Genomic DNA, 21,268 nt, shown 5'->3' with positions numbered 1-21,268 from the left:
GCAAGATTAATTCCGGATCTTGATTAGCCACAATACACGCATACATATTATGATCTGCACGCGATTGGCCTAAATTCACATTCGGAGCTTGTAGCTTCGGAAAAGTGCATGTCCGGTTTGCCGGTATCCGAGCTTCCGAGTTGCCCTAGTCCGAGCAACTTGCTATCTGCGCAGTTTGCAATATACCAATTGTGACGCTAGCCAAGTGTCAATGCGCTGCAGCTGATATTCACACGGTCGCCGAAATCTCTCTAAAGATTTTGACTCTCACCACAATGCTCAGCGACTTCACATAGACTGCAGCACAGGAAAGCAAAGGGCCCCTGATAATCCGCGCGGAATGACAAATTCGCAAACAAATCCACGTCATGTCCTGACAAGATTGTGGCGGACTGCGCATCGAGCGAGTGCCGTTCTGGCCGAGCCAATTCTCCGACCGGAATCAACAGTGCATCTAAATATATATATGTTAGCTTTGGAATATGCCGATTTTTCGGAACGTACAAAAGCATCATTGGATTGTGGCTATGTGATCGTCGTTTACTATGGTCAACAATATTATTGGCAGCAGCGTCTTAGAGCTCGATGAGACGCTATCGAAGTCTCAGTTAAGGCGGCTTGAGCAGGACGAGGCACAAGCTCGATATCATGCCCAATCGATCAGCGAGGAACGACCGCCAGTATTCAGGTCTTTGGGGCACGAACTCACTGCTGTGATCATGCTCACTTTCGGCGCATCGCTGGCAACATCGAACCAAGGCGCCATGCTAATCGCGATGCCGCGCATGGGCGAGTCATTTGGAATTTCGGGTGCAGACTTGTCGTGGACGATATCGGCTTTCTCTCTGTCATCAGGCGCGTTTGTGCTGCTCCTAGCTTCTATCGCTGACCGCATTGGCCGAAAGCGGATGGTTCTGGTCGCCTACGTCTGGTATGCTATTTGGTGTCTCGTGTCGGGCTTTATGAAGAAGGATGTCGTATTCGATGTATTTCGCGGATTCCAGGGCTTGTCAGGTGCAGCTGCGACTCCGGCAGCGGTCGGTATCATTGGCGCTACATATGTGCCTGGCCAGCGCAAGAACCGTGCTATGGCGACCTTCTCTGCCGGAGCACCTCTCGGATTTATTGTTGGTATTATATGTGGTGGTATTTGCACGCAATTTATCTCATGGCGTGCCGTGCTTTTCTTTTCAACTATTGAATACTCGGTCTTTGCGATCTTGGTATGGTTCTCTGTGCCAGATGACCCTCATACGGATTGGACTGCAATGAAGAAGGACCTAGCAAAGCTAGATTATTTTGGAGCTCTCCTGGCAACGTCTGGGTTGGTCATGTTTGTTTTTGCGTTAACCCAGTCCGGAGCGGCCTCGAAGGGATGGGCCGAACCTTATGTGATTGCATTGTTGATAGTCGGCATTTTCATGTTTGCAATGTTTATATTCTGGGAGTCGAAGGCGGAGACTCCTTTGATGCCGTTATATGTCTGGCGCTACCCTGGATTTGCTTTAGTAAGTCGTTATTGTTAGTTGTTAGAGGAGTTGATGCTAATGTCTCATAGTGTATGCTTGTCACTGCCTGTGGCTTTATGAACTTCCTAGGTGTCCTAAACTACTACATTACTCTTTTCTTTCAAGATATCCGCGGTGCGTCGGCTATTCTTACAACAGCCTATCTCGTTCCACAGGCGATTTCCGGTGTGTTAGTAAATATATTCGCTGCCTTCACGCTGCACGTCATTCCCGGCCGCATTCTCATGGCCATTGCTCTGACTGCGTTCACTGCGTCTGCATTACTATGGGCATTACAACCGATAGACTTGATATACTGGGCCATGGCTTTTCCTGCCATTTGCTTGTCAGTGGTTGGCGCCGATTTGGCATACAATGTTGCCAATATGCATACTCTTTCCGCCGTGCCGCCCGAATCGCAGTCGTCAGCGGCTGGAATTTTTAATACGATCATTCAGCTTACCGCGGCAGTCGGTATCGCTGCGTCGACAACCGTTGTGCAGGCAGCAGCTAAAAGGAGCTCGCATACTGGAGTTCGGCAACTGTATGACTCGTATAAAGCAGCATTTTGGTTCGCTGTCGGAATCTCCGCTGTCGGACTGATCTGCTCAGGATTCTTGAAAGTCGGCAAGCAGGGCCACAAAGCCGCTGATACCGATGAGGAGAAGAACGAACAGGCAACATATAGCACATGAAATTTGGTTATAGATGTTGCATTACGTTGGAGTTGTCGTTTTCTTATATTGATGTAAGTAATATCACATTGTACTATCTTATGTCAAGATAGACACCGGTAAACCGCAGATGCTATATCCTAGGATTATTTCAGGTTATGGACTTGCGACGTAGTGGATTCGCTAGTGCACGCAAATGTTCGACGTCACAATATATCACTACCATCGTATTGCTCGACAAGCAACGTTGACAAGCCATGCATTGGTTCTTCACAAATCTATTGAATAACATCACATTGTTGTCACTATCCAGATTGTCTTGGATTACGTGGTGGGTGCCCATTGCGTTACTTCCTCTTCCAGCAGACATTTATGTGTTCGACTAACAAGTGGAACCGTTGCCAGTCTGCTTGATGTGTACACTCCGAAGAGCATGTATTGTAACATAATACATGGGCCTTGCTTTTCAATGTCTTTCAATTTGTGAAACCGCTAATAAATGTCGCAATATCGCGATTCTCATTATTGCGTTACTACGGCAGCCGCTCTTTCCCTCGTCCATCCTCTAGACGAGGTGCGTGTTTAGTGCATTCACTTGTGCCAAGTCGCTAAAATTACCCGGGTATACACTGTCATTTGCAAATAAAAACATAAATCCTATATGTAACTGAAAGAAGCATAACGTAAGTAAGTAACAACCTCACTGTATAGGGCGCCCAAAAAGCCAAACAGAACAATTTTACAATACGTATATCAATGATTTTGAAAAAACCAATACCACGATGTGCCCCAGTTAATTGCCCCAAGTTCATAACATATACGAAATCATCGCATTGGTCAGGTAGCCACACCTTCAAACACATCTAACCGATCACACTGCCAGGTCCAGGTCCTTCTCTTCCGACAGTGCTTCCCAGCCGAGTATCTGAATACGTCCATCCACCGAACTGACGCTGGACACTTTCAGACAAGTAGTCGTCAACAACAGAGTCAGTGGGCACTTCGCTAGTGAACTCCTTGTCAAAATTGGACGTATCCGTAGCGGATGCGACACTAGGCTTGAAAGGTGGTGGGTACTTCTTGCCCAAAAGCTTTTTCCAGTCAATCTCAGCAAAGAACTTGTGGTCCTTAATTTCGGCAGGTCCATTCGCGCCAAGTCTCTGCTTAGGGTCGCGGTTGAGAAGACCAGTCAGCAGTGATCTCGCGTCCTTGTCCATATCATCGGGAAATCGCAGTGGATCTTGCAAAATCTTGCGGTACATCTCGTTAGTGTTTTCATCGTAAAATGGAGGCAACCCTGTCAGCATCTCATATAGGAGCACGCCGAGTGTCCACCAATCAACAGTTTTCGTGTATCCCTGACCCAGAAGTAGCTCCGGTGCGAGGTACTCTGGAGTACCGCAGAAGGTGTTTGTCTTGTCATCTTCTGTCATGTTCAGCTTGCAGAGACCGAAATCGCAAAGCGCGATATGGCCAGTGTAGTCCAGAAGGATGTTTTCTGGCTTCAAATCACGGTAGATAACATTGAAACCATGGAGGCACTCGAGTGCACAGAGAAGCTCTGCTGTATAGAACCGGGATCGATTAAGCTATAAATATGTTAAATTCGCTTCCTAGCGCTCAACCCACTCACTATACATACATCAAACCTGCCCTCCCGTTGGAGATGGTGAAACAATTCGCCGCCGTTAACGAACGCCAAAACAAGATATAACTTCTCTGGGGACTGGAAGCTGAACTTGAGCGGGACAATAAACGGGTTGTCAATCTGTGCAAGCACTGTTCGCTCCGCCAACGTATGATTGACTTCCGATCGTGAAACAATATGCGCCTTGCGAATCGTCTTCAAAGCATAAATTCTAGATGTGTCCTTCTTTCGCACTTGCATCACCTTACCAAATGAACCCTTTCCTACAACCTTTAACAACTCGAATGAGTCTATCGTCAGCGGCACGTTCTGATTCGGTTTAAATGAGACTGAAATGTGAACTTTGCCACTACCCCAAGACACGGCCAACCACTCATCGAATTTGCCAGCCCGTACATCTAGCTTAGGTACCACTTTGCAGGATCCGAGAAGGATATCCTCATCGGACCGTTTCCGATCCAGACCGCTGCTTCCGCCAGAGACGGCAGTGGAGCTCCCATTGGGGCCAGTCCCAGGGGCACTGCTTGCCGACGATGTGAAGAACGCTCCGGGATTTCGGACATATAGTGACAGCGTCAGAGTCTCGTCTCTACTGACGTCAAAGTTTGCGGTCTGCTCCCACTTAGGAGCCTCGATTGTGCCGGTGTGTGCGTCGATAATAACTTGAGTTTTGTCAAACTCGAGAACGAGGTATGGAAGGTAGCGCCTAGATGTGGAGTTTGTGATTGAGAACTGCAGCGCATTGCTTTGCCCGTGGTGAGCATGTGTATATGACGGCGGCAGAGACAGGCCGGTAGCCTCGTGAACCGTGACGGTCAACAATCCAGGTCTGACTGTTGAAGTGATCGAAGGGGTCTGTCTATGGCCAGGCGACAGGGAACTTTTGGATGCGGTCGTCGTAGGTTCGGCATGATGATTCGAATCGTCGTGCTTGCTGCTATGATAAAAATGATAATGATGCGATTTGCTCTTCTCAGTCTTTTCCGATTCCCCAGAATATGACTGGGGAGTGATTGTGGACGTCGACGAAGAGCGCGAAGATGACAGGCTAGACGACAAATGGGTCTCCCGTAGTTCTGACGTGCGGAGTCAATAGGGTAGTTCAAAATGCCTCGTCGCCAGTAAGATACTTACTCTTTGTTAATTTCCAGGACATGCTTTGTATCTATATGAAGCCTGGTTCTGATTGCAGGTTAAGATTTGGGTCGAGGAGTACTATAAGAATAAGGAGTGGCTGAAACTCTAGTATGATAGATGCTCGCGCGCGCGAATGTGCTTACGCAGTTACTGATGATGCCTGTGGCGTATGTGCAACGGCAACGTGTGCACCAAACTGTCCCTTATTGCCAAGCTTCAGAGAGACGGAGTTGCGGGTATAAGGGTGGCAACAAACGATTAGGAATAATCAGTGCAAAAACAAAAACTATCCAGTAATATTTGTCAATTTTTAGATTTGGTGGTCTGGCGAGTTGTAATCAGCGTCGCGCTCGTAATAGTTCGCCCAGCGGCAACGGAGGTAAGACATTTCTGGTCACGGCGTCGGCATCGCGGAACACGAGAAAGCCGAACTCTCTCGTGACGTAATTACTACAATTAATGAGCAAAACCACTCTATATGGGCTATTTTATGTGCTGTTGCATTCCAAGACAAAATCAGCTATGATCTTGAGAATATTCACTGCTTAAAAATTCCCGCGTCCACTCTTACAACGCTGCCTGCCTTTCCAAGATAAGAGGGATGGGACCGGCTGGAGTGATTCCAAGTCTGGTAGACGCATATCCCTTCTTCAACTGCTCCAAAAATGTAGTCCCTTTGAAAATCTCGGGAAAGTCATAATACAGATGGAGAAGCCATTTGTGAAGATAAGGATAGCCATATCTGATCATCTTAATATTGCAGCGGAATATTGTGAAGTAGGCAGCATCAAATCGGACAATGGTGGGATACAATCGAATATCAACCTCGGTCAATTTGGAACCCATAATAAATTCGCGGCCATCCGACAGGCGCTTGTCAAGGCGTTCGAGAGACTCGAAGAGTGGGTACACGTTCTCATCATCTAAATTTATTAGCGTACAGCATTCATGATGTTTTCAACATCTCAACGCACAGGCGTCCTGAGTGGCAGCGAAGCCAGTCTTGTAGACACCATTGTTGACCTTATCATACACCCATTCGTTCACTTCGTCGATCTCAGCGCGTAATTCTTCCGGGTAGACATCAATGTCAGCTTTTTCCGGTGGAAGCTGGTCATTGAAAGCTGTATTAAAGATACGAATGATTTCGCTAGATTCGTTGTTCACGATCCTAATGCGACCGTTAGCGGCCATCAAATCGTCAAAATCGTCGTTGGGAGCAATCACGCAGTGGACACTCACGTCTCGTACTTCCGATCCCACAACATCGGCACAGTGAACCGCTTATCATATCCCGGATCTGCCTTGAAGTAAAATTCACGGAGTAGGGTGTACCCATAGTACGGATCCCTGGCCAACGAATTGTCCTCTTCCTTGAAATACCATCCTTTCTCTCCCAGAGCCCAGTGCAGCCAGACTACCTCGATGAACTCCTCAAGGCCCTTCAATTTTCGCATAAGTAGCGCTCTGTGTGCCCATGGACATGTGGCAACGACGTACACGACATATCTGCCTTTTTCTGGCTTGAACTTGGAATGGTCGGCCGAGATTACCTCGCGAAAAGAAGACGCCTGGCGTCGAAACTTGCCGTCCTTGTCGGCTTGTTCTTTACGCTGGTCCGCGTCAACTCCAGGCCCCTTCGAGGTCTTATCATCTGGATATGCTGGAGCCATTTAATCGATAGAGAAATGGACGAAGTTGTCACGGCGATGATCGGAGGGAGGTCACCTCTCCGGTACTCGGCTGATGACATTTAATGACCTCGATGGTCGTGCGTTTTGCAGTCAGGGCCTGAACGCGAGTGTGCTTTGACGGATTGAGCATCTACGGCTACTGAGGCGCAGGTCCATCAACGCGTCTCCACATTTACCCGGCCAATAGCACGTGCTTGCGCGTCATGGTGATAACCAAACGCGGCAAAGCGTGAAGTTAGACGACCTGCTTACTGCCGATCAAATCTGCATTGCAATACGATTGCAATACGATCGCTACATTGCCAACGCAATCTCTTTGGAGTCATTTGACAAAGTGTTTGTTAAAATTAGTTGCCGTAAATCTACTTTAGACTATTAGCCAACGGCGCACGATGTTGGTGGCTTTCTACTCTGGCGCGCGGGGCCTGCGGGCACTCTCTTCTACAATAGAGCCGCATGATCACCGTCACCCATCAGTCCACATGCAGTGAAATCCAGAGGCGCTTTTGTCGATCGGCGACTGACTATCCCGGTTTTTCTTTTCATTTCAGTATCACGTGTTTGCAATATTCTAAGATATCGATAATGTCGATCGAGCCACTCCGCCAATTCTTTTCTGCTCGAGCATACGCGGTTGTCGGCGCATCGCCTGATCCTACCAAATACGGCAACAAGGTTTTGAAGTGGTATATCGATCACAAATTGCCCGCGACCGGTATAAATCCACGCGAAGTTGTCATCTATGGTGTTCAGTCTCTACCGAGCGTGTCTGCCCTTCTGAATGAGTCCGGTGCCGAGCACATTTCTGTTAGCGTCATCACCCCACCGCGAGTGAGCAAGATGTTACTCAAAGAGATCAACGAGCTGGGAGATAAAGTCAAAGGTGTCTGGTTTCAGCCTGGAAGTTTTGACGATGCCACTCTAGATGCTGCTAGAGACGGACTGAATGTTATCGCCGGTGGACGTTGTGTTCTTGTCGAAGGCGAGAATGGATTACGCGCCGTTGCAAATTTGTGAACTAATTTTTAAAATTTGTGTACACTGGTTTCCAATATGGATTATGGATTATGTACCGTTAAAAAAAGCAATGGAACGTTGCCTATTTGGCAAATTTGTAGTGAACCAATCCAACATGCCTTTATACCGGATCAAACTCAATCACTTGCTCAATTACGTGGGTATGTCAGCGAGATGAACCTCCGATTCAACAATTAAATTAAAGTACCCGCTGCCTTGATGAATGCTAACACTCCGACTGTAATATTTTCTTCCTTGAAGACCGAATAGTTACTCCATGAACCGTAAGGATATCATCAATAGTCGGTCATCCTATCATCCAACCACTCGACTACTACACAACTTATGAAAGTTCGATAGCTGTATATTTTGCTTCGACAAAAGCTGCTCTCATAACACAACAGAGAGCAACCTTCATAATATGTCATAACAAACACGGATTCGACCACCATCATCTAACAAACACTTGATTTTAATCCATGTGCTCCGCATCTTCATGAAAAATTGAAATCGTATACTCCTCGTCTTCCATCTCTGGTACCAGTGGGTCGTAAAATTCCTGCATAGCCAACGGATATTGGTAATCGAAATATATGCACATACCAAGTAAACAGCTCTGCAGCATGGCAGACATAAAATATGGGAGCCAGGAGCTCCAACTCGTGCCTTCCCGCAAAGCTAAAGAGAGTGCCCACAAGAAACCTCCCGGAGCCTGTATCATCAGCGTGTGCTTACTGAGCGATTCTGCATGCCGTAATTTGTACGTCATGTATAACTGCGGAATGTATTGAAATGCGGCCAAAACTGTGGCTTGAATGCCGAGAAATCCGGCGTACAAACTGACGTACTTGCCGGTTAGGAAAACTAAGAGAGCGAGAAAGAACGTTATCACGAAATGAGCTAGTGCCAGGCGCGCAATGTTTACCGCTAACCGATGTTCTGCAGTAATCTCCCGGGGAAAATATGCCAAGTACAATATTAGACTATAACGCATTAATGCTACAGATAGGCAAAAATTACGCACTAGTAGATAATGAGAAGCTCACATTATAGCAAACATAGAAAACTGCAGTGCGATCTGAATTACGCCTAATGACGCGGCGAAGCATTTTCCTCCAGACTAGAATCATTAGATTCACGCTCTTTGAGTCAATAGGTGCAAAGATGCTTCACTTTCGTACCAATACACTACAGCAGCCCATAACATCTGCCGATAACAACAAGACATTTCCTAGGCTACATGTTCCGGATGTAGTCCCTAGCAGCAAATACCATGGCGAAATCCCTCTCGAATTTTTCCGTAATATGATCCTGAGATGCTGTGGAATATATGAAAACACAATACCGAATGCGAGTGCCAACGAAATAAGAAAATTGAAAACGGACTGGTTATCGAGTGCATTGCAGAGTTGAGAATCAACACCGGCCATATTCGTGAGCATCTCAGAGCTGCCGCAATCCTGCCAAGCGGACCCGGATTCAAGACTAATGTATATTGTTTGTTAATTCTTTCTATGGCAATGGTGATCGAATCGTTTTATGGTCTGAGCATGGAAGAGACGAAAAATCGCGATTGCGAAATCACAGCCACCCCATCCATCATTACTGACCACGCTCATCGCACGACTCCGTGCGGCTTGGGCATTCTATAGGTATTACTTGCGGACACGTCGTTTTCACTCCGCAAAATATGTAGTTCGCGAAATTTTTTAGTTAATCTCACTAATCCGAAATTATTAAAATAAGTCAGTAAGTATTTTACACTGACAATGTGTCTCAACGATTCTCATTAACTGCATTCAGCGATTTGTTAAACTTTTTGACACTTTTCTCCGAGTTCAAGGGCGAGATGATGTGATGTAAACTCAGGGGCTCGTACTCTAGACAGGGACCAGGGCCTGTCCGGCGTTTCGAGCCTTGGTTGCCAACTGCAATTTTCTCCGTTGACGTGTTCGACCTGTCCTTGCTATATAACCGCTTACGGCCCGCGAGTGCTCAAGCAATCTCAAAAGACTCTAGTTACAGCGGTCGTGTGCTTCCGAATTTTGTTTATAGAAGACATTCATTACATTTATCATTGCCATGGCATATACTTCGGCGACGCCTACTTCGGAACGTCAGACGCGGTCCCGGACCAAAGCCGGTCCTCATTCGCAATCGCAATCCCAGTCGCAGCAGAAGGCAGTAAATAGTTGCACTGCCCAAAAAACCAATGAGTCACCAGTATCTCCGGCGCAGAACGGAGCGAATGGCAAGAAAGCACACGAGGTGCTGACACCACGGTCACGTTCGCCGCTGGGATTAATACCGTCGCACAAGAGCTATAGATATTTTATTCACAAGTACGAGGTTCCCCGGAAGTTTCTACATGTCTCTATAGGCTTTCTTACTTTGGACCTCTATTGGTACGGTATCAAGCTGTCACAGGTCACACCCGTACTGGTTTTCTTACTTTCCAGTATTGTCTTACTGGACATCTTACGGTTCAAGTTCCCAAGCTTTAGTACCTATTATATCAAAGCTTTTGGTTTTTTGATGAGAGAAAGCGAAGTTAATAAGTGGAATGGGATCGTGTGGTATCTGCTTGGTCTGATTCTGGTGTTCTTGGCTTTCCCGAAGGTACGGCGTCAGTTTGTTTTATGAATTATTGGTTGTCTCACTCAACTCTGTTACAGGACATCTCTATACTCTCAATCTTGCTATTATCATGGTGTGATACGGCTGCTTCCTCTTTCGGAAGAGCGTATGGTCATCTCACACCAAAATTCTTCCGCAACAAGTCGCTGGCAGGCACAGGTGCTGCCTTCATCACTGGTGTTTTTGCAGCTTATCTTGAGTATGGCCTCATTTTTCCGGCGACAGCAGTAGTCAACATTGGCGAACACCTGGCATGGACGCCAGAGACCAGTAAATTGAGTTTACCTGTTCTGTGCACGTTGTCAGGCTTTGTGGGTGCAGCAGCAGAGGCTATCGATTTCTGGGGTCTCGATGATAATATAACAATTCCAGTAATTTCAGCTATTGTGATGCAGGTTGCTATTGTACTATTTGAAAATTAGGCGGCAGCTTTCTCGACAGGATTGGGAAATGCAACCCTGGATTTGCATTGATATGACACGATACGTATACTAGAGCTGTCGACGTCTCGCCTGCGAAGATTTTCGGAACTTGGTGCTGTTAATAGGACATATCAGTGTTTAGTGGTGCATGGATTGTAAAGAGGGAAGGGGCGGTGTATGATATATACGAATGTTTTATGCCAAGGATTGCGGGTTATTGAATGCACTGCAATCTTTCTTATTATTTAGTGAAATGATAATTCTATACATAGTGAGCATAACAGAAAGCATTTTGATGGGTTCTTGGTTTGGTATGTTACTGTATATATATGGTGATAGTTTGTGCTTGTTTTGAATTCGTCACTTGCGATACTTTCTCAGCACCTGTTGGAATCCGAAATTTGTTCCTTTTTTGTGATAATATTAATATACATTTCTCCATTTGGAATCTAAAATTCATTTTGGAACACACTGTATGTATAAAACAAGAAAGGGCTTGAATTATTAACTTCACAAAAAATTATCCATTAAAAGAAATTATCACAAGACTTCCAGCATCAAAAATATTGATCCAACCGCGAATCGAACGCGGAACCTCCTCGGATTTTGTTCACTTCTGTGAACGAGACGTGATAAACCGTTACACCACTGGACCAATAGACCTCGGTACCCCAAATTATCACTATCAACACCTAGTATCTAAAACTAGGGCTAGGGTTAAAATTCTTACCCCGCATATTTGACATTCCTTATATTATCTCAAATAATTGCAGCCTCGCAGTCCATTGCTAGGTTGCAGACTGATTTGAATGGTAATATCGTCGAGTTGACTCTTCAGTGACCTGCATTCATGCACAACCTTGGTTATTCACTATTGACTTAAAACACTCACGATACAGTCTTGGTCAGTCCAAGATAGTAATTTTTCGCGGACGGACAATTCCTTCTGGATTTACTGAGCTATTAGTGCAGCGCATATCGTTTGCACGATCTGAAACAAGAAAATGAGTCAGATAGCGATACTTGGTAAAAACAAGTTCATTAATGGTGGTTTTTACATAAATTCAAGGACAGTGTGAAGATCACAGCTTGCAATTCGGATGGTAACAAAGGTATACGGTGATTCGGTACTTTATAATAACACTTTCTATCCGCAATCTAACGGTTTATGTTTGGCTATCGTCTGACAAGGCATGCTCTTCTGACGCACTGCCGTTAAGTGATGATGGCTTAAGATGTCGAAATTGAAAAATAGTTCATGCAGCATCCGATTCAAGCAAAATATACTTTCTAAATTGTACCCTATCTTACGTATATATCACCGAGTCTCCAGTCTTCAAGTTCATCTGCGATTCCTACTTCTCCAGTGCTGCACATATTTATGAGAAATTCGGATCTTGTGCTAGTACCTATATCCCTTTGAGTGTCCTGGATACAGCTCGTCGTAATGTAGCTGCTGGAATGCATTTGGTGTGCGAATAAATTAACCACCTGCAACGTTATGTTTTCTATATCCACCTTACTGGCAGATAAATGTTACCATGCAATATTACTAATCAGCAATAAAACGTTCGACCTCTCGCTGACAGCACGCAAGAATTAGAATTACATCAAATTTAAAATACAGGTAGATGCAAAGCTCTCTGGGTTACGACTATATACACATATCTAACACTATAAAGAGTCAAACTTTCCAAATGTTCGCTGTAGTCCAGCGGCATTGCGATCAGTCTTGCAAGTGCACAGCTTGCGCAATAAGCCCTCATCGTCACGCAGTCGTTTCAATGCGTTCTTAGATGCATCGAACCGTGCATTTTTAATAGTGATACCCTCACCGGACCCAATTATGCGACCATGTATCTGTACGGCAGATAACACAACTTGCTGACCATTTAGCTTAAACTCTCGACAATGGATCTTCCAATCGTTACATGAAACATCAGAACAAAGCTGCGCGAGCAATGTCGTAGGATGATGTGAGACATACGTCTCATAGGGCGTGAAATCCTCAAAGTAAGGTCGAACGAGTCTGTCAAAGAAACTCTGCACTTCCGAGAAATTGAAGTCAGAGTCAATAAGAACAGCCCCAAGAGTGGCCTCCATACAATCTGCAAGTGGCTTAGGAGTCTCCAGATTCATCCACACCTGTTCCTTGTTCTCAGACGATGCAGTATCTTCCTCAAAATTTAGCGCCTCGACGTACTCCTGAATGGCGTATGGTAACTGCGAGGAGACGTAATCCAAATATCGATGCAGTCCGAGCTTGACGCTGAGGTATCCAAGAAACTTGTTGCTGACCATAGGCATCTTGTGTTCAGTCAAATATTGAGGATCTGCTTCGGGATATTTGTTATACACGAACTGGACACAGAGAAGCTCAAATAAGGCGTCTCCTAAAAATTCGAGTCTCTGATACGACGGAATACCCCGCGAACATGAGGAGTGAGTAAACGCAGACCGAATCAGTAGGGGGGATCTAAATTGATACCCGACAATATCCGAAATTTCTTCCTTAAATTTCCGATCAGCAGCAGATCCCGGTTCCCTTTGGTAGTCTGGAATAACATATGCTTCAGAATATTCTCGCCATGAGTGGAAACGATGGTCGTCAGACATTACGACTTGAGTAACAGCATGAACTGCTTTATCAAATCCTTCGAGAAGCGAGGCTCCAATTATAGCTTCACAGACGTCCGCCAACGCTTTGTCACCGAGAACATGCTCCTTCACCCGCTGAATAGATTTTGAATTGTTTAGAAGTGTAAGTTGATCCGGATACCACGACCTTCTACTGAATGGCGTCGCTCGCAAGTATTCGTAAAGCTTAATCTCAAGCGCCGTTTCGTACAAATTTTGATTGCAGATGAGGTTGAGACGCTTGATATGATACGAGTATTCGTCCCCTTGAGGAACCTCGATAAATAAAGCAATGGACGTCGAAGCTTTCAAAAAAGCATCGCCCAGAACTTCAAGTCTAGACAGGTACTTAGTCATAGGCAAAAGAATAGTGCGGAAGAGCTGTTACCTTTCATAATTCAGATCCAAATGCGCAGACTCTACAGTGATGGCCTCAACCATGTTCTTCAGATTAACGTCGGAAATATTCAGTACGGTGCATAGTTCCATTGCCTGGACACATGACTCGACATGGAACATGATCTGTTTATGTATCAGCTATTAGTTCCAGACAAGGTACTCAGAAGAACCTACAGATGGCAATAATTTTGTGGTCCACATCGTAGCCGCATCAATTGTGCTAACGTAGAATGGTCCCGGAATCACAGCAGCGTCGGTTGAGCGATCTTGATATACGTTGGCCATACTCTCCAATTTAATTATGAGACCTACGACGAGAAATACTTACCTCCCTCTTGTTCAGCAGATGCTTTCAGGAAATTCTGACCATGTAAAATACGCTTCGCTGCATACACAGGTTGACTTAGCATCTCACTCTCCTTGCCCTTTAAGTGCTTGGTGCTGTATGTGTAGCATTTAATGGAGGGATATTTCAAGCTAGAAGGATACCAATTCGGAATAGGTGAATTCTCGTCCAATTTTGTAAGAATTTCCCGCAGTTCAAATCGTCGATTCCGATTGCGCTCGTCAACAATGAACTTTCCAAGCCAAAATTGAGGATCAGGTTTATTTTCCCATTTAATTGGCAGATCACCGAGAGTTTTTGCAATGTCGACTAGATCCCAATCAATTCCACCTGTCGCAGTGCTATAAGGAGCTAGATAATACGGAAATTTGCGCATATCTTCGTCGAATAATTTGTTAAAAACGTCATGGAATAACCGTACTGTATACCTAGCAATATCGCCCATTCTTGAGGTGCTCACTGTAAATGGAGTACCGAATACTTTACATTCCACAGGAATATATTCTCCGTCGACGAACAAGGGGAGAGAATAGTAGTGAGGATGAGGCTTACGGGTAAGAAAGCAAAGTGGCTTGTATTGTCCGACATGCTTGGGCAAATCAAACACCGTCATGTACAAATTCACTTCCTTGACTGTATGCGTCACATCATCAACTACAATCTCAAATGGAACCGGCTTCCAGAAGTCAGCCGATCGGATAGGATAGGTGTTCGTCTTGTCAGCAGATATCTCCTTCTTCTTAGTTTCCCGTAATCTTATCTTCTTTACACGATGCGGGCAGAAATGTGCATCGATGTAGTCATTTTGCCGAAGGCACAGAACTAGTCGGAATGCTGCGTCTCGCTTCGCTAAAGACTTCGACAATCTTCGCTCGCCTTGTATGCTCAGAACCCCAGACGTTGCCGGCATAGTAATAGAGCAAATATAAAATTCTCTCTCCCCTTGAAAATGAAAGACTGGCCTTGGAGGTGCATAATCATCACGTGGCAAAGCAGACACGTAATTCGCTAGCACCATAAGCGCTGAATGGCTAGAAATCCGAGCACCGGTTTCTGGCTCAACATATAGTAATCCGTCATCATTCGCATTTGAAAGTACTGGCTTGTCATCCATGCCATCTAGGATTCTATCTTGCGGCAACTGCTCGCAAAAACTGCGCATTAGTTCTTGATTCTCGGATACTTCACTCAACGATTGCAAGCCTCTGAGATTATTCCTTTCAACCATGTGAACATATAGCGACGAGCTTTGTCGAGCTCGACCTCTACTCTGAACATACTGAATCATGGTCCGGCAATTATCGAACCGAATAATCAAATTGCAGTCAGGCAGGTCAAGGCCTTCTTCTGCTACGCTAGTGGCGACAAGACAATTGACTTTGCTATTGCGGAAGTTGTAGAGCATAATACTCTGCTCTCGAAATGCCATGCTGAAATCCACATTACCTGTCTCTCCGTGCCCAGTTAGCACCCCTGGTTTGCATCCAAATGGCGTCAGTTGTCGTAATAGACTATATAGAATCCATGCCGTGTAACGGCGCTCGACGAATATAATACATTTGATGTTGGCCTTAGCATTCTTATAGCTTCCAGCGACAAATTCGAGTAAGGAGAGTACTTTATCTGACAGATTCGTGAGATCTAGAGAAGGTGGTGAAAACATGTGATCCGCCAATATATGTCGTACTTCTTGCAAAATTTGTCGTTCAAGATGTTGCTTCTCCTTGTCATATGCAGACGTAAGTTCAGCTTCTAACTCCTGACTTCGCGCAGATGCAGGTAGAGGTATATTATATCGCTGATGATTGGTATTGTATCCCTTCAATACGAATAGCCACACCTGGTCGGCGCACCAAGGGCCTAAGCAACTGTCAGCGCTGCAACTATCTAAAGACAGAGGGAGCCTGAGACATAAATACCTAGAGTGACTGCAGCTTCTTCGGCGAACAAGAAAATTTTTTTTAGTGATATATCTAAACTACCAAATTGGCGGTGCAACTTCGAATGCAATTCAGTCACTTCGGTGTGAACCGATGGATTGTAGTACATTACACGTTCAACCGGCCGGGCGACACCTGCACGTAGTAAAGACAAGTTCCTTGTTGTTCGAATCTCTCCATCCATTGCAGCCTCTAGTGCTTGTGCGGCATTGCGGACGTCCACTTTAGCATCAACCGGAGACGCCGTCATACCAAAAACTCGGGGTCGATCATCAGGATCCATGTCCCTATAAAACTCTGTCATAATCCTCAGAAATACGTGCCCTCCTTTGGCATGATGGCATTCGTCAAATATGAGCAAGCAGACCTCCATCAAGTAGTTAGCGAGAGCATTCCGAAATTTGCGACCGACTTACTTCATTTAGGGACAGATATCCAAATGTGAGACAATTATACAAGATATCTGCTGTCATAACAAAAATATCATTCTCTTCGTAATACTTGTCCCAGGTACCTTTATCCCAATAGTCTACGCCCATTTGGCCACAGAACTTTGCGACCTTGAACGGGACATTCACAGATATCACGGACGATTGTTGGAAAACCAAAGTCACGGAGTTTACCAAGAAGAGCACAATTCGTTTCTGTCGCGTCAAGTTAGACAATTTTTGTAGTTTGTAGTGTGCGGACTCCTTACTTGTTCGCCCCTCTCGAGGCGGTCTTGTTCTTGCTCGAGGACATGCTTCATCAACATGCATGCAATAAGAGTCTTACCGCTACCAGTGTCCAACACTGCAATGATATTACGCTCTGTCGCGCATTCAAAAAGTTCCAACTGATAGTCTCGAGGCTCTGAAAGTGCAATTTGCTTCACTTCAAATGCATCTCGAGCGGTGATGTACGCATTGCGTTTTGCAATTTTTTGTCTAGTGATTTTGTGACGAACTTCGTCATCGTCGTAGTCCTTCCGTACTATTTGTTCTCTCTGCCTCTCTTCGTCGTCAATTTCGTTATCATGGTCTGAGTCAGACTCTTCGCGATGTGCCAGTAGGTCCGACTGTCGCTCAAACCATCTGTCAAAGGTCTGACGTTGTCGACGAATGCGAATATACTTCGGTTCCTCCTTCTCGACGATCTCTCCAGTAACCTCGATTCGATCATTTGGATCCAAAATGTCGCTGTGAGTATTTGTCATTGCATGTCTGGTTGAGATCGAGGACATCCAGAATGGCCTTCATCTATCAACTTTAGTTCTGGTGGTATTGGGGCTTGCACCCCTGAATTGGGACTTTGTTAGGACAATATCTGGGAATGAAAGCTATGCAGTAAGAGCATGCAATCCACATATGTAAAAGTACTTGGTCTGTGATTTAAACAAAAATTGGAATAATAACTTAATACACTTCATCTTCAATTTATCATGTCTGTCGTTTACTTAACCTAGCGTTTCCATAATAGATTCAATTGACAACAAATGCTTTCCCCCACCGCTTCACAGGCTGCTATTTTATACACGAGGGCAATATGCGGGAATATCTGCGTAGAGCGGCGACGAGGGCTGGAGATAGCGAAATGCTCCTACTTTTAGGAGGTCGCACTCAATAGGCGTAAGGTTGTAGTAGAATAACTAGCATATGACTACCCGAGATAGGTCTTGGTGAACGATATAGTTAACCTACTTACTGCTCACTTTAATGACATCATATCCGCCGAAGTTTGTGCTCGAGTTTACTACTTCACATAGTTTACCCTTACAACAACGTACGAGATTTCGCGTATCGAATTCGTCGCCAGTATAGAATTCGTCGACCTCGCATTGCGCAATATCAGTGTGCATAGTCAGGTTCAGGCTACGCAGACAAGACGTTACTAAATCGGAGCATTAATAGACAAGGCTTCCCAGGAATTTCCCTTCGTTTAATTCATATGTACAACGTCCATACAAACTGTAAACAGACGCAGACTCTACACATACATTCAACAACAAAGTATTATCATGCTCAACTTGTGCTATAACATTACATTTAGTATATGATAAGTAGCTTTATTCAATGTTGCACTGCTTAAGCGAGAGCGCTAGCGATGGCTGTTTTGAGGGCTGATGGGTTGGCACCAACAATCTAAAACCATGTCAGTGAGCCACTCAGCACTAATCAACCATAATTGAACTACCAACCTCTTTAATCTTCTGCCCAGCTTTGAAGAGCATAAACGTGGGCATGGCGCGGATGCCGACCTCCGATGCAACCTCAGATACTTCGTCGACGTCTACCTTGTAGAATTCGGCATTGGTGAATTCTTCGGAAAACGCGTGAACCTTGGGGGCAATGACCTTGCAAGGACCACACCATGCAGCGTAAAAGTCAATGACAACAACCTTGTCCTCGTTGATGGCGGTGTGGAATTCGTCGATGCTGCAATGCAATTAGAATGCAGATGACAATATTAGTCATTGGTTAGGTACATACGTCTTAACGTCCTTAATCATTTTGGATAGAGTAGTTGCGTGAAATTGGCGAGAATAGGACAGTGGATAGCGGAATATAGACTGAATTCGGGCGGCGCGAGTAGATAAACCTGCAATGGATGGCGAGGAACTGAACAGAAGTGACGGTGATGATTTATAACGTGTGAGCATGGTCTGGAGATTCCATTCACAAGAAAGAGGCGAAGCGCGGCCTTATGTATTGATAGACCGCAACCCTGCTGTTTATGGACTAACTATCTGTAAACATGGACGAATGCTCCCGTAATCACGCACCAGAACCGCACGCAGTAGAAAGTCGAGACGAGAGCCGCGGGTCGTATTTGTCAGACACAGCCACTAGCGCCATCTGCACTGCGGAAACAACTGACGTTTGTGGCTGAGTAATGAAGTGACGACATCCAGAGTTCTTAGTCATCGATTAAGCTTAAACAAGTGGCCACATACTATGCTCGCTGACAACGATACAGTATGAGAAGAACGCAGAACGTCATTGTACTCAGTTTTCTTAGACTGCGAGGGCATCAGTATGTTGTTGCTCGTAGGTTCGAGAAGGATCTACAAAGCTGCTGAGTACCGCCGACTGGGTTGTACTTTCAATATTTTAGCTGTCATACTTACAGTTAGAGGTTGTACTGTGCAGCAAGGCACTCCATAAATTCCCCAAATCTATAGTACAGATAATGTGTCTAATGCATACAACCTACTATTGCTTATTCAACAACCCCTTTCTCTCCTTTATCTTATATGCGACAAATCGTTGTAAATTAACCACAACTTCATCTGCCCTAGTCCGTAACTGTAGATTTTTCCGCCTATCAATCTTCTTAGCCATTTGCTTGACATGTGGTTGTATTTTCATTAAGTGATTCAAGAATTCTCCCTTGACGAAGATTTCATCATCAAAGGGATAAGTCATATCTGCAAATATATCATAAATCGCATTTAATGCTTCAATAACAATCTCCGGTGGTTTGTGTTGTGTAGAAAGAACCTGTGTCAGTAGGAATATCGAAATTTCCTTTGTGACATCGATATCCGCATGTGGAAGAGCCAACGCGCCTAGTAAACCGACAATGCGAACCTTTAATTCCAAGGCTTCTTGTGTTTCTCCGCCCTGTTGGAACTCTCTGATAAGCCGTCGCACATCGTTAACGCTAATTTCAGAGATGCACTTGGGCTTCGCCTTGGCACATGCCCATAGAACGCCGGCAATACCAGTGCGCGATTCGACGTCTAAGTCGTCGGATGAAAGCAAAAGCCTTAAAATACGACTCCACAGGCTACGCGCTGTCGAATATCCCCAGTGTGGTACAAAGGAGTTGAAGGTCCAAGTCATGTTGTTGAGTGCCTGAAGGGCGCGCGACCGTAATTCCTTAAACTCAACGAATTCGGTAACCACTGGTAACACGATTTCAAGGAGTAAGGCAACCACGGGATTATCAACACCATCCATTGTTTCATCTTCAACAGCCATCTCGTTCTCGTCCTCTAAAATATCCATATCATCTTGGTCATCGTTATCTTCAGGTTCCGTCTGACGGTTTTGCCTTCCATGCTGCGGCTGTGACCTCATTACCAAGTCTTCACTGATTTCAGTAAGCAATTCCAGCCCAACCTGCACCGCAATGAAAGAATTTTGTGCTGAGCGATAGTTGTCGTCATAAATAGTTGGTTGAACAACCCCGTCAATAGTAGTGGGTTGCATAACATCAATCGCCTTGTTGATATCTATTGCCTGCAAAGCTTCAGTCACAGAACGAACGACATCCAGTAGATCGATTGAAGCTGTCCGACTCGTCTCAAAAATGTTATATTCGACACCGGACAGATACATCTTGACGGCCACACCTAGCTTACCATCCGAGATAAAACCTGAGCATTGAATTTTATCAATATACGCTGCATTTGCTTCACTCAGTACGTATAGGTTCTCCGCAGCAATGACCTTAACGAAATCAGGGATAGTCGGGTTCGCCAGTATGTTTAACGCAAAAGTTGGCAGATCCGGCAAACGAGAGACAATGGATTCGCAAATATCATCTGATGATCCGCCAAGAGACGTTAGTAGCGAGAGTATATTCTCGATCAAGTTGAAAAGGAGTGTCTTTTGTGCAGCCTTTGAGTCCTTCAGGTAGGCAATGTTTGTTTGAATCTTTGTCTGTCAGCTTCCATTTCTGAACTCCGGTGATGTAACGCTTACCTTCCCCAAACAACTCAATACAATGGCTAAGATATCCTTCCGCCACAAAAATACACAAATGTCGTATCCCTCTTCGAGGGCTAAGTTTCTGAGAACACCGAATCCTTCGACGATGACTTCCTCGGACGAATCAGTTAAGGACTGTTCAAGGATTGTCTGCACTAGTTTTTCCTTTAACAGCGCACGTCTAATGACCGGATTCTCGATGAGATTCGCAATTGCGGAGGCAGCGAGTACTCGGTCTTTGGGATCGATGGAGGACAATTTTTTAATAAGCGGGATTGCTTGCTCTTGTGTTGATGGCGACGTTGATGGACCAATAACTGTTTGAGCTCGCAAGCCACGAAGGGCTGACACTCGGAGAAGTGAATTGCGAGACAATTTTTTCGCCTTCCCCATCCTCCAATCGTACTAAACTGTCTTGACAGGCGCGAAAGGGTCAACCCGCACAAATATAAGTTAGGACTAGGATGCGTTGGATCAATCCTCGAACAAAAAAAATTGGCATGGGAAGGGATTTT

At 45.1% G+C, this 21,268-nt stretch overlaps 9 protein-coding genes and 1 non-coding gene across 10 annotated transcripts; 3 read left to right on the top strand and 7 right to left on the bottom strand.

The window, feature by feature from the left end:
• Positions 1 to 102: 102 nt before the first annotated feature.
• Positions 103 to 2,268, top strand: V1508DRAFT_29676 (major facilitator superfamily domain-containing protein). The gene is made up of 2 exons (XM_066936584.1): positions 103 to 1,508; positions 1,559 to 2,268. The coding sequence occupies exons 1-2, from the start codon at positions 546 to 548 to the stop codon at positions 2,201 to 2,203; spliced, it is 1,608 nt and encodes a 535-aa protein (XP_066797312.1). The 5' UTR covers positions 103 to 545; the 3' UTR covers positions 2,204 to 2,268.
• Positions 2,269 to 2,636: 368 nt separating this feature from the next.
• Positions 2,637 to 5,330, bottom strand: V1508DRAFT_460490 (kinase-like domain-containing protein). Its single transcript, XM_066942769.1, has 3 exons — positions 4,965 to 5,330; positions 3,825 to 4,906; positions 2,637 to 3,771 (listed from the first exon to the last, which is right to left on the bottom strand). The coding sequence occupies exons 1-3, from the start codon at positions 4,984 to 4,986 to the stop codon at positions 3,046 to 3,048; spliced, it is 1,830 nt and encodes a 609-aa protein (XP_066797311.1). The 5' UTR covers positions 4,987 to 5,330; the 3' UTR covers positions 2,637 to 3,045.
• A 104-nt stretch (positions 5,331 to 5,434) lies between these two features.
• On the bottom strand, positions 5,435 to 6,775 carry V1508DRAFT_413033 (glutathione S-transferase). Its single transcript, XM_066939716.1, has 3 exons — positions 6,210 to 6,775; positions 5,942 to 6,138; positions 5,435 to 5,890 (listed from the first exon to the last, which is right to left on the bottom strand). The coding sequence occupies exons 1-3, from the start codon at positions 6,638 to 6,640 to the stop codon at positions 5,535 to 5,537; spliced, it is 984 nt and encodes a 327-aa protein (XP_066797310.1). The 5' UTR covers positions 6,641 to 6,775; the 3' UTR covers positions 5,435 to 5,534.
• A 141-nt stretch (positions 6,776 to 6,916) lies between these two features.
• Positions 6,917 to 7,783, top strand: V1508DRAFT_413032 (CoA binding domain-containing protein). The gene has a single exon (XM_066939715.1). It carries the CDS (start codon positions 7,118 to 7,120, stop codon positions 7,676 to 7,678), a length of 561 nt encoding a protein of 186 aa, XP_066797309.1. The 5' UTR covers positions 6,917 to 7,117; the 3' UTR covers positions 7,679 to 7,783.
• V1508DRAFT_413028 (uncharacterized protein) lies at positions 7,698 to 9,311 on the bottom strand. The gene is made up of 3 exons (XM_066939714.1): positions 8,860 to 9,311; positions 8,725 to 8,798; positions 7,698 to 8,661 (listed from the first exon to the last, which is right to left on the bottom strand). The coding sequence occupies exons 1-3, from the start codon at positions 9,118 to 9,120 to the stop codon at positions 8,151 to 8,153; spliced, it is 846 nt and encodes a 281-aa protein (XP_066797308.1). The 5' UTR covers positions 9,121 to 9,311; the 3' UTR covers positions 7,698 to 8,150.
• Positions 9,312 to 9,628: 317 nt separating this feature from the next.
• Positions 9,629 to 11,192, top strand: V1508DRAFT_413026 (uncharacterized protein). The gene is made up of 2 exons (XM_066939713.1): positions 9,629 to 10,295; positions 10,352 to 11,192. Exons 1-2 carry the CDS (start codon positions 9,761 to 9,763, stop codon positions 10,735 to 10,737), a joined length of 921 nt encoding a protein of 306 aa, XP_066797307.1. The 5' UTR covers positions 9,629 to 9,760; the 3' UTR covers positions 10,738 to 11,192.
• A 112-nt stretch (positions 11,193 to 11,304) lies between these two features.
• On the bottom strand, positions 11,305 to 11,392 carry V1508DRAFT_t21. The gene has a single exon. It is a non-coding gene; the product is annotated as a tRNA-Val (tRNA).
• A 772-nt stretch (positions 11,393 to 12,164) lies between these two features.
• Positions 12,165 to 17,398, bottom strand: V1508DRAFT_367147 (uncharacterized protein). Its single transcript, XM_066937380.1, has 7 exons — positions 16,757 to 17,398; positions 16,476 to 16,703; positions 16,039 to 16,426; positions 14,102 to 15,979; positions 13,948 to 14,039; positions 13,763 to 13,896; positions 12,165 to 13,711 (listed from the first exon to the last, which is right to left on the bottom strand). Exons 1-7 carry the CDS (start codon positions 17,279 to 17,281, stop codon positions 12,412 to 12,414), a joined length of 4,545 nt encoding a protein of 1,514 aa, XP_066797306.1. The 5' UTR covers positions 17,282 to 17,398; the 3' UTR covers positions 12,165 to 12,411.
• A 724-nt stretch (positions 17,399 to 18,122) lies between these two features.
• On the bottom strand, positions 18,123 to 18,547 carry V1508DRAFT_396037 (thioredoxin-like protein; the record flags this gene model as incomplete). Its single annotated transcript, XM_066938083.1, has 3 exons — positions 18,123 to 18,179; positions 18,236 to 18,473; positions 18,528 to 18,547. 3 exons carry the CDS (start codon positions 18,545 to 18,547, stop codon positions 18,123 to 18,125), a joined length of 315 nt encoding a protein of 104 aa, XP_066797305.1.
• A 564-nt stretch (positions 18,548 to 19,111) lies between these two features.
• On the bottom strand, positions 19,112 to 21,226 carry V1508DRAFT_413019 (uncharacterized protein). Its single transcript, XM_066939712.1, has 2 exons — positions 20,748 to 21,226; positions 19,112 to 20,699 (listed from the first exon to the last, which is right to left on the bottom strand). Exons 1-2 carry the CDS (start codon positions 21,144 to 21,146, stop codon positions 19,251 to 19,253), a joined length of 1,848 nt encoding a protein of 615 aa, XP_066797304.1. The 5' UTR covers positions 21,147 to 21,226; the 3' UTR covers positions 19,112 to 19,250.
• Positions 21,227 to 21,268: the final 42 nt, after the last annotated feature.

Source organism: Lipomyces doorenjongii (genome assembly GCF_038497915.1).
Source record: "Lipomyces doorenjongii strain NRRL Y-27504 unplaced genomic scaffold V1508scaffold_11, whole genome shotgun sequence".
NCBI classification, from domain to species: Eukaryota; Fungi; Ascomycota; class Lipomycetes; order Lipomycetales; family Lipomycetaceae; genus Lipomyces; species Lipomyces doorenjongii.
The sequence above is the reverse complement of the archived record's forward strand: the minus strand, read 5'-3'. Positions and strand labels throughout refer to the sequence as shown.

What these genes read in the sequence shown, in the direction of transcription:
- V1508DRAFT_29676 (XM_066936584.1), top strand. Translation starts at nt 546, where the DNA reads ATGGTCAACAATATTATTGGCAGCAGCGTCTTAGAGCTCGATGAGACG. An exon ending in GCTACCCTGGATTTGCTTTA is followed by an intron (nt 1,509 to 1,558) that starts GTAAGTCGTTAT and finishes AATGTCTCATAG; the next exon opens with TGTATGCTTGTCACTGCCTG.
- V1508DRAFT_460490 (XM_066942769.1), bottom strand. Translation starts at nt 4,986, where the DNA reads ATGTCCTGGAAATTAACAAAGA. An exon ending in GTCCTGGAAATTAACAAAGA is followed by an intron (nt 4,907 to 4,964) that starts GTAAGTATCTTA and finishes TCCGCACGTCAG; the next exon opens with AACTACGGGAGACCCATTTG. An exon ending in AACGGGAGGGCAGGTTTGAT is followed by an intron (nt 3,772 to 3,824) that starts GTATGTATAGTG and finishes ACATATTTATAG; the next exon opens with CTTAATCGATCCCGGTTCTA.
- V1508DRAFT_413033 (XM_066939716.1), bottom strand. Translation starts at nt 6,640, where the DNA reads ATGGCTCCAGCATATCCAGATGATAAGACCTCGAAGGGGCCTGGAGTT. An exon ending in TGGGATCGGAAGTACGAGAC is followed by an intron (nt 6,139 to 6,209) that starts GTGAGTGTCCAC and finishes CGGTCGCATTAG; the next exon opens with GATCGTGAACAACGAATCTA. An exon ending in CGCTGCCACTCAGGACGCCT is followed by an intron (nt 5,891 to 5,941) that starts GTGCGTTGAGAT and finishes TAATAAATTTAG; the next exon opens with ATGATGAGAACGTGTACCCA.
- V1508DRAFT_413032 (XM_066939715.1), top strand. Translation starts at nt 7,118, where the DNA reads ATGATCACCGTCACCCATCAGTCCACATGCAGTGAAATCCAGAGGCGC.
- V1508DRAFT_413028 (XM_066939714.1), bottom strand. Translation starts at nt 9,120, where the DNA reads ATGCTCACGAATATGGCCGGTGTTGATTCTCAACTCTGCAATGCACTC. An exon ending in TGGGCTGCTGTAGTGTATTG is followed by an intron (nt 8,799 to 8,859) that starts GTACGAAAGTGA and finishes TAATGATTCTAG; the next exon opens with TCTGGAGGAAAATGCTTCGC. An exon ending in TTTTCTATGTTTGCTATAAT is followed by an intron (nt 8,662 to 8,724) that starts GTGAGCTTCTCA and finishes AATGCGTTATAG; the next exon opens with TCTAATATTGTACTTGGCAT.
- V1508DRAFT_413026 (XM_066939713.1), top strand. Translation starts at nt 9,761, where the DNA reads ATGGCATATACTTCGGCGACGCCTACTTCGGAACGTCAGACGCGGTCC. An exon ending in GGTGTTCTTGGCTTTCCCGA is followed by an intron (nt 10,296 to 10,351) that starts AGGTACGGCGTC and finishes CAACTCTGTTAC; the next exon opens with AGGACATCTCTATACTCTCA.
- V1508DRAFT_367147 (XM_066937380.1), bottom strand. Translation starts at nt 17,281, where the DNA reads ATGTCCTCGATCTCAACCAGACATGCAATGACAAATACTCACAGCGAC. An exon ending in GATATCTGTCCCTAAATGAA is followed by an intron (nt 16,427 to 16,475) that starts GTAAGTCGGTCG and finishes TACTTGATGGAG; the next exon opens with GTCTGCTTGCTCATATTTGA. An exon ending in ATCTGCTGAACAAGAGGGAG is followed by an intron (nt 14,040 to 14,101) that starts GTAAGTATTTCT and finishes ACGTATATCAAG; the next exon opens with ATCGCTCAACCGACGCTGCT.
- V1508DRAFT_413019 (XM_066939712.1), bottom strand. Translation starts at nt 21,146, where the DNA reads ATGGGGAAGGCGAAAAAATTGTCTCGCAATTCACTTCTCCGAGTGTCA. An exon ending in TATTGAGTTGTTTGGGGAAG is followed by an intron (nt 20,700 to 20,747) that starts GTAAGCGTTACA and finishes TGACAGACAAAG; the next exon opens with ATTCAAACAAACATTGCCTA.